This window comes from Carya illinoinensis, chromosome 9 (genome assembly GCF_018687715.1).
Source record: "Carya illinoinensis cultivar Pawnee chromosome 9, C.illinoinensisPawnee_v1, whole genome shotgun sequence".
In the NCBI taxonomy this organism is placed as follows: Eukaryota; Viridiplantae; Streptophyta; class Magnoliopsida; order Fagales; family Juglandaceae; genus Carya; species Carya illinoinensis.
Genome location: NC_056760.1, coordinates 35,229,135 through 35,238,895, shown reverse-complemented (window position 1 = coordinate 35,238,895; position 9,761 = coordinate 35,229,135). Strand labels below are relative to the sequence as shown.

Sequence of the window (9,761 nt, the reverse complement as noted above, 5' to 3'; positions counted from 1 at the left end):
TTTTGGTTGAGTCGATTGAGGTCTACTAAAAGTTCAATCTTCCACCTTTTCTATAAAACCTGTGCCATAAGATTTTTTATATATGACAAATATTCCTACAAAGGAAATTTTTAATTATAATTGCATAATTAATAAAAATTTAAATACTTTATATGCTGAAAATTTATGTCTTCTAAATTAACACAAATTTTTGAATGCAATGTTTTTAATTAAATTACTATGCATGTTATAAATAAAAATAAAATTGACATAATAGACAAGTATATAAAAATCAATTTCAACAATTTTTGTTATAATTTACTTTTAAAATTTTTTTTAATATAAACCTCAATGTATTTATAGATAATGTATTAAATATGTTAAAAATTTTGAGATAGACTTTTCTACTCGCAACAGCAAAGCGGATAGAAAATAAGAAAACGTACATCTCCAGTATGATTCATAAGTTCAACTGCCGAACAACCGAATGTTTTTTCTACAACTTCTCCAAACATAACAGCAAATAGTCTTCTTGTACCATCATCGAGTTCAACATATGCTCGGCAGCTATAAATTTGTTGGAAATATCATTTTAAGTTAAAATCAATAAAAACTATACATTAAATCTATTACATAAATTATCAAACAAAAAATTTGAAAGATACATACCGTGGTTGGGAAATGTTTTAGTGTTTGCAATGGTAACAAAGGAATCTATCATTGTAATCATATCCAATTCCTTTATTACAGCCAATACATGACATGTAAAAAAATATTTGGCGCAAATCAACCACAATTATCTTCGCCTTTATCCAAAATTTTATTTTCTGTATCACATTAGAAACAATTTTTTAGAAGAATTAATTGTATAAATATTTGAATTTGTTACTAAGAATAGGATTTTACCGCCATATGTTGCAAACTTTTGATGAACTCAGCAACATCACAATTCTTGATTATTTCCCGAATGCCAACAGAAGATAGAGATGCAGATGGGTATGTCAAGCTTTTTGCAACAATACTCTTGAGTAATAAATCATTAATCGCTGCTCTTAAAATTCATAAAAACAAATACAACATAAGAAATAAAAATATGAAAATTTTAATATTCAAATTGTATTAAACAAATAATGACTTATTTGTGATGATTACCACTCTTGCAATGAAGTTGTCTAAGGAATAATAGGATTGATCATAAATTTACTTTTCAGACGTGATGATAGAGATAATCCTTCATTAGAAACATCATAATTAATGCAAGCATATACAATATAAAAGAAAATATAAGATTGTTAATTATTAAAAATACCATTATAAGAACCAACTCTTATTTTTGTTCCAAGTATAACTAGATTTGTCTCAATTATTTTCGAGATTTTTTTACATTCATCTTGCATAAATTGACTCCACATAGTTAAACATATGGGGTTTAAGGTACAAAATTGGAATAAACAAAAGAATTAGCAGAATATGCAAGAAATAAAAATTGAAACATAATTCTAAAAGAGTGAACTACCCAAAAAATATTTTTACCTTTGATCGATAACATATATCTCTTTAATAGTTGTTGGTCCATGCGCTAAAATTATCTCTCTACATGACTTGATTTGGATTGTAATAGCTAAAATATCTGACAAATAAGATTTAAATTTTTAATATATTGATAATTAAATATTCTAAAATAAATAGTGAATTACCTATTTCTGTAATTGAATTCTTGTAAGCATCTAATTCATTGAACGGAATGAATTGATACTTTAGTGGCTCCAATTGTCCTTCATCCTTAAGAACTTCCTCAATTATCGTTTTAGCATTCAAGATCCATTAATATTCATGGGTTTCAATTCTATACTTTGGATCCAATGGCTTCATATATGCATTACTGATTGGAAAATGTACAAAGTATCTTGTCGCAAGTCAATATCCTTATCAAATATCGTAGTTTGCAGCCGATTTCCCTGCATAATATAAAAAATTGTAACGAATAATTTATAAAAAGTAAATTGTAATAAATAATTGAGTATAATGATTTTCTTTGATTTTAAATTGTTTTGAGTTATGTGTAAAATTTTTGTTTTTAAATGTATTACAAGAAGATAACTAAATTAATAGAACATCATCGACATTTATATAAGGAAGCCAAAGCTTTAAAAAATCAAACATCAAAAGACCCAACAAATTAGTAGTAAAAAAATAAAAACAAAACTTAATAGATAGAATGCAAAAATAACAAAATCATTTATCAGTTTTTAATCCACTAAAAAAAATAAAAGACAATAGATAGAAATAAATACTATACCTCTGGATCAATCAATGTTAGGCTTTGGTACTTCACTGGTGAGCATTGGCATGTTCGTTTGGGTGACTTCTTTGCCACAATCATTTTGATTTTCCAATCTCTTGTACTTGGAGTAATATCTTTTATCAATGTATAAACCGTCCGCACCTTGAAAGCTGTTTACATACAAAGATATTAAATGTGTAAGTATAGTAAACTCAATACTAAATTAAAAAAAAAATTGCAAAGAGAATTGAAGAGTATAATAAATTAAAAAACACAATACTAAATATACAGAAAAGAAAATTCTATTAAATGCGCAATTTTGTTGAAGTAATTAAACTGAAATTATACAATTGAATCATTACCCATTTAACATTAATCTGAAGATGCTAATCTTAATAATTCCATATAGACAATATTTTTTGTGCAGCTCTTTTCTGATAGTTCAGTTGACACTGGCCATATTAAAATCCTTACTATAGATGTAGTCTTTGTCCTTGATAAAGCCACATATAATTGACCATGTGAGGAAACAGGTTGAGATAAATATATTTCAACAAAATCCAATATTTGCCCTTGTGACTTATTTATAGTCATTGCAAAACTTAATATGATGGGGAATTGAGTTCGTTTGAATGGGAAGCCACCATTTTCATCAACATTTGGTAAGAATGGAATCCTTGGAATAAAGACTTTTTTTCCGCTATGGTGCTCAACTGCGATTTCTGCATCAATGACATTTCGATCAAAATCCCGACAAATTAGACGTGTTCCGTTGCATAGTCCTTCTGAAGGATTAATGTTTCTAAGCAGCATGATAGAACAGTTTATCTTCAGTAACAATTCATAAGGAGGAAGTCCATTTGGGGTTAGAATATTTAAAAAATCCTCCATAATTAATTGTTCAGATGCATCTATTGCTTCATCAAAGCTATAATATCGTTTAAGCTCACCAGGAAATCTATGAATTAGTAATGCATTTATTTCATCAACATAACTGTTCTTTGGTGTTAATATGGCCCGATTCATCATAACTAAAATATTTATTAAATATTCATGAATATCATGGAAAACAGTATCTATTAAATGATCCAAAGAAGTACAGTCATCTTCATAAGGAACAAGCATGCCATCAGGAATTTTTATAATTTCATCAACTGTGATTCGTGGCATTCCGTTGCCTAATTCTAACACATATTCTGAAAAGACTGGATCCAATCTTGTTCGCATATTTTTAGTCAAATGAAACTTGATCAATGTAAGCCACAAGTAAGAAGAAACCAAACTGGCGTCAACATATTCTTGTCTTATTCCTTTATGAACCACAGGTAAAACCTAGCGAAAATTTTCACAAAAAACGACAACTTTTCCACCGAATGTTAACTCTGAATCATTAATGTCTCGTAGCATTTTATCTAATGCTTCAATATGTTGTTTTCTTAACATAAGGGCCTCATCCCATATAATTAATCTTGCCACACGTAGTAACTTTGTGAGGGCACTTAGTTTACTGACACAACACATGTTATGTTCATCAGTTTCTAGTGGAATCTTAAAGCACGAGTGTGTTGTTCGACCTCTAGGAAGGATAGATGCAGCAACACCAGATGAAGCAGTTGCAAGTGCAACTAATTTTCTTGATCTTATTGCGGCAAGAAGTGCCTTGTACAGGAATGTCTTCCCTGTCCCACCAGGGCCATCAACAAAGAATGTAGCAGCTTCATTAGAAAAAACCTTTCCTAAAATTGAATTATAGACATGTCGTATTAAGGGCTTCTGATGCAACAATATTTTCTTCTGGAATTTCAATAGCCAATTCATCATCGATTTCCCTAGATTCGAGTTGGTCTTCATCAAAACAAATGTCGTCATTAAGGAGATGGAACGGATTAATGTCTATCCCCATTGATTTAAGTGTACAAGAGATTGAGCGCAAAACTTGCATTCTTACATTCAACATAGAATTTTCAGTCGACCTAAAATCAACTGACATATCTTTCTCAAAACATTCCCAAAGCTCTCTCGATTGGTTGGATTACAATAAACCAAAATAGTTGCATCAAACTGGACGGCATTTGATATAGAGATACTTCATGTAAACAATCTTCTAAGCTATTGTCTCATTATAGTAAACCATGCATAGTTGCTACCTCACGAAATGTTGGAGCCACAACACCATCAACTGTCCTAAGATCTTCAAATGACAAATGTCCTCTTACACGATTTAGCAATATCCGCAGATAATACCGCTCACCTTCAAATGGATTTGCTATAACAATTCGACCTATAACAAATTTTTTTTTTTCCGATGAGTCCACTCTTTGTATTGTTGGCTCCAAACATAAAATTCTGGAAATTATTTGTACAAAAATGTCCTGGCATTTTCATCTACTCGGTTTAATGCAAAGAATTCTGTTAACATTGATTTTTCAGATCGATCAAAGTTGAGAACATTGATTAAGTCTTCATTTGCTCGAAAAGTTACTTGGTGTTGATTCTCAAGATGTAAATGTAAGCTATATACTGCTGGGTACATTTCATTAACAATGAAGCTGTATATTCTCCACATAGCTTCAGGTGGAGCAATCCATCGGACCGATTAGAATTGTTGGATTTCATCAATTTGTTAATTGTTTTGTTCGGAAATCAAATTGAAAGTAACACGATCATGCCCCTTGTAAATGTACTTATAAAGATATTTCACTGCTTTTATCGTAGAACAAATCTCGGCATTAATGTGATAGTCAAATGTTGCAAATAAATACGGATTATATGAAACGACCCAACGGTTATCCAAATTATGGCCTCTCACTTTGATAGTTATTCCATTGTTAGAATGCTTATATATTGGGAAGCAATCATTTCCAACAGTCGTACTTGATGCAAAACTTTTTGGATATTGGCTTTTGCAACAACCATTTTTTTTCATGCAAACATTTGTTGGATTCAACACTCCACATGGTCCATGCATCATATGCTTGATAACAGCATTATGCAAGTGCAAATTTATATTTTTATCAGGTATTTCTGCCGATACAATCTCATCAAAAGATTCAGGTTTCCAATCTCTCTATAATATAATTAAAAAATGCACATGTGGAAGACCTCTTTTTTGGTGTGCAATAACATAAACATATGCTGAGACTTTTCCAAATATCTGCTGCTTGAATAATCGATCCTTTAATTATTCTAATTTTGCACGAAAGACCCGAGCAACCAAATTAGACCGATTTTGACTCTCCTCATGCAGACGTAATTCATTTGAAATTTTTTGCCAGTTTGGATTGCACATCATTGTTAAAAAAATGTCTGGTTTACCATAACGCTAAAAAAAAACCATTGTTTCCATATATCTTTTTCGCATATCTCTTAGACCCCAATAAATGACGAAGGCAGAATAATCTGTTTTCCAACATTTGAAGCATCAGTTTCCCCAAGTGTAATGGTATCAACAATACCTTGATATAACTCAGATCGAATATGTTGTTGTTTGCTGCGGAAATAATCTAATCTCAACGTCTCGATCTTAACATACGTATCAACAACAAATTGTTGTAATAGGCGACTAGACAATAACAAAATTGATCTGACATTTTTTCTGATTTGTAACTTGTAACAATAATATTCACAGCACGAAACAATTGGATCATTCCTTTTTCTATTTAATGCTGCAAAAGTTGTAGGGGAATGAAATATTACAAAATTGGAAGTTTACAAACTAAATTCATAATGGGAAGATTAAGATTACACTATAACCTCGCTGTTCTCTTCTAAGTAATTATTCTGCTGACATTGATTGGTGAGGATCTATTGATTGGGTTGTTTCATTACTTGTTAATGTGCTTCCTCTATTGACCCTTTGAATGCCTTGATGCCAACCAGTATCGCTAAGAGGAAATAACAATGGATACTGAAGTGGATCATAGCAACAAAAATAATATTGAACTATATGACTTCCACCAAAATGACTAAAGACATAAATGTCTCGTCCTCCTAGCTGATCTGCATCTTCATTTTCAACTCATATTGCTGCAACTTATGAAAATGTCGGGGCATTGAATACACGTTGATCTAGATCAGCATCTGATCTTATATGGATTACTTGATTTTCCAAATTTGGCAAACCACCAAGAGACTGAAAAAACACAGAATATGGATTGATGCGAAGAATATCGATGAGTTGAGCTATAATTGATGGATTCATTCTGTCTGAATTAGAAATGTGATTTTCTAATTCATGCTCCGTATCATAGAAATACAATTGGAGATAAGATGGACGACCATTTAAAGGGATTAAATCATTTATATAGTGATAGATCTGTCCCTAAATTCGAAAGGTATAAATTCCTCTATTCCGTCTGCAAAGATCTCTATCGAATTTAATTCCAAAAGATGTAAATGCAAACTTATTATTATAAGTCTGAACATAGGTCTTAAAATGCGCAGTTTCATCTGTGTTGGAGGTAAAAAGATCATAAAGTTGATCAGGGATAGCATTTGTAGCCAAAGAAATTGTCCCATCAGCACAACAAAATCCGTTTGTTTCATGATAGAATCGCTTTGCTTTACAATGTCTGCAACAAGGCACATACGGCAAAAAATATGCTTCAGATGGCACGACTTGTAATAATTGTCTAAGTCCAGCAGAGCGGCGATACCTCTCACCTATTGAGTTCAAAAGTGAATATAAGATAATACGTGTAAACTCGTCGATTGTTCTTTGAATGATCTGACTAAGGACACTACTGGAAGAGTGGTAAGAGTTGATAATGGAATTAGAAGAATGAATAATATAATTATATTGGTTTCTTACCCCTACAAGGTGGCGGTATATTTGTTTCAAAACTTGACTATTCTCGAACAACACATGGAGCCTATTTGAATAGAATGTTTTCAAATTTCAATGAAAAAGAATATAAGGATGTTTGAATAAGAAAGATGATAAAATAATTTCAGGAAAACCTGTTGAATCAGAAGCTGATTGGAAACGGTTGTTTTATCTATGTATGTATTTCTTGATTTACGTGTCAGAAAATCCATAGAATCACTCGGATAATTAGAACGATCTGTCACATTGTTTAATGATGAAGTTGTCTCTGAATCAAACACACAGACATTAACACCAGGAGGAACACATACTTCATGAGATGAAATCAATTCATCGATGTTAGCATCAACATGGAAAATTCGTTGTCTCTTTGACACCTTTTGTAGAACAGTAAAGTCTTCAATGATGTTTATATGTTGGACATCATCATTTGAAGGTTCATCAATTGATCTAGTCAGTTGATCACCACCAAATGAAGTTAAATCTTTTAACTGAATGGAATTGCTGCTAGATACCTTTTTTTTAGCATATCTTTCTCTCTGTTTTCTACAGAGTTCTTCATTTTCTCTTCTGGTAAATCTTTATACGGGACATTCTTTGCTGGTTGTTTTCTATTATCTTAAAAAAATAGTCCCCAAACTTAACTTTTAAAAAAGTAATATTACTATTTCACAACAAATGCTACATAATTTATTAACACAATCTTACCATTTCTCATTATGTTAACGAAGCAAATGATTCTTCCAAACGTTAGATACTGTTCCACACAACCAAAACTAAATGAATAAATAAAAATTGCTTAATGCGAAATCCATACCTCCATGATGCATTTTAAATGCTATAAACAATTTCATTGATTCATATGTTGAAAAATACATACAACCAAATTATTTATACTTTAAATCAACAACGAAATGAAGATAACAAAATAACACATGGAATGAAAAAATACCATGAAAATGGAACTTATAAAAAGCATAGATCGATATCACATATCAAAATTCTTGAATGAAATATTTCTCAAAATTAATTTCCTATTCAAAGCAAGTACTCACAAAAAAATTATAGGCAGGGACCAACAAAAAGAGATATAATATATATATATATATATAAAGGCACTTACAGGTCTTAAAATGAACAATAGAGAGTCTTTTATATATTTAGATCTCTTGATGAGAAGGATAATTCTTGTCTAGACACAAAAGACATTGTAAGTTTTGATTGCATTGTGTGTATATATACACACACACACACACACATATATATAAATTGTTGATTTTTTTTTTCTTCCCTTAAAAATTGATTTCAATTGATAATTTAATGTATAGAGAATAAAATGAATGTTGTAATAAATATGGTTGTAATTAAAGATCTGGAATGCTTATTATTATCAGCATCAACGTTCTTATTATATATATAATATATGTAGTGATGATAGGTAGAATATTTATTCATTTGCCTAAGGATGCATTGACCAGGCCGGGTAGAATGCACTTGTGAGTCTCTCTCGGGCGTAATCGAGCCATTTCTAATTTTCTATGGTCTAAAGAAAGTTACAAATGAAACCATGTATGAAGCAACGCCTCAAGTCTTTGACTCTCTCCTCTCTTTCCCTCTCTCTAGTCTCTAACAAGCGTCAACAAATTTTATACAAAAAAATGATATTTATATTTATTGAGTGTATAAGTGTTTCGTATTTTTATTAAAAAAAATGATTCATATAAGAGTTTATATGAATAAATTAATTTTTTAATAATAAATCCTACTTTTTGTTAAAAAAAAAAAGTGTGTAACTTTTACATTAGTTAAAACTGTATTCAATATTATTCTTTTATACAATATTAAATATATTTAAATGTGAAATTTATCAGTTCATGAGTTTTTTTTTTTTTTTTCATTTCAATTCTAAATCTCAAATTTTAAAATCTTCATCAAATTATAAGTGCAGATAGTTTTTTTTTTTTAAATCAATTTGATAAAAAGTTTAAAATTTAAAATTTTATTTTATTTTATTTTTTAATTTGATAGGATAGTGGTCATATTTCAAAATTTCTTAACAACAGCTCATGTTCTAAACTTACTTACAAATAAAATGATTATTTTGAATATATTTAAGATGTGATATCCTTCGTTTAAATGCATGGTTTGAACCTTTTTATACTTATATTTAGAATAAATATAAAACAACTTGTTCAAATATGATTTTTTCAAAATGCTTGCCTGTATTTTTATTTTTTAAAATTTTTTTAATAGTAAAGAAAGTAATTACTAATGACTTTGTTTTTCTTTTAATATTTAAAGATGTTTAAAAATATATAATTGCATACAAGAGAAAAACCACGAAGGATATATTTAAAGATGTTTACTAACAAGGGGTTTGTTGGTGGTTTTAAATAAAAAGTTACAAAATATAAGAAAAAAAAAGCTAACTGTTTGTTGGTAGTTTTAAATAAATACATCTTCTACTTTTAGAAACTTTTTTGAGGTGTTAAAAAAAAAAGGAAATAATTACAAACCACTTTGGTTAGTAAAACCGTTTAAATATGACCTTTGTTAGAAGAGTTAATTTTATTTAAGTTAAAATTTGTTAAAGAATACTTTAATTTTATTAAAACATCGTTGGACAAAAGAATAATTGTGTTTTTGCTATTAGTTCTTTCTTTCTCATTATTT

General features: G+C 29.7%; 1 protein-coding gene across 1 annotated transcript; it reads right to left on the bottom strand.

Annotated features, from left to right (window-relative positions):
* Window positions 1–1,847: 1,847 nt before the first annotated feature.
* Window positions 1,848–3,490, bottom strand: LOC122277037. Its single transcript, XM_043086920.1, has 3 exons — window positions 2,908–3,490; window positions 2,279–2,433; window positions 1,848–1,937 (listed from the first exon to the last, which is right to left on the bottom strand). The coding sequence occupies exons 1-3, from the start codon at window positions 3,488–3,490 to the stop codon at window positions 1,848–1,850; spliced, it is 828 nt and encodes a 275-aa protein (XP_042942854.1).
* Between the last annotated feature and the right edge of the window lie 6,271 nt (window positions 3,491–9,761).

Coding starts and splice junctions, on each gene's coding strand:
- LOC122277037 (XM_043086920.1), bottom strand. CDS start 3,490: ATGCGAACAAGATTGGATCCAGTCTTTTCAGAATATGTGTTAGAATTA. Junction 2,434..2,907: donor ACCAAATGTTGATGAAAATG/GTGGCTTCCCAT, acceptor GTATGTAAACAG/CTTTCAAGGTGCGGACGGTT. Junction 1,938..2,278: donor TAACATTGATTGATCCAGAG/GTATAGTATTTA, acceptor TATATTATGCAG/GGAAATCGGCTGCAAACTAC.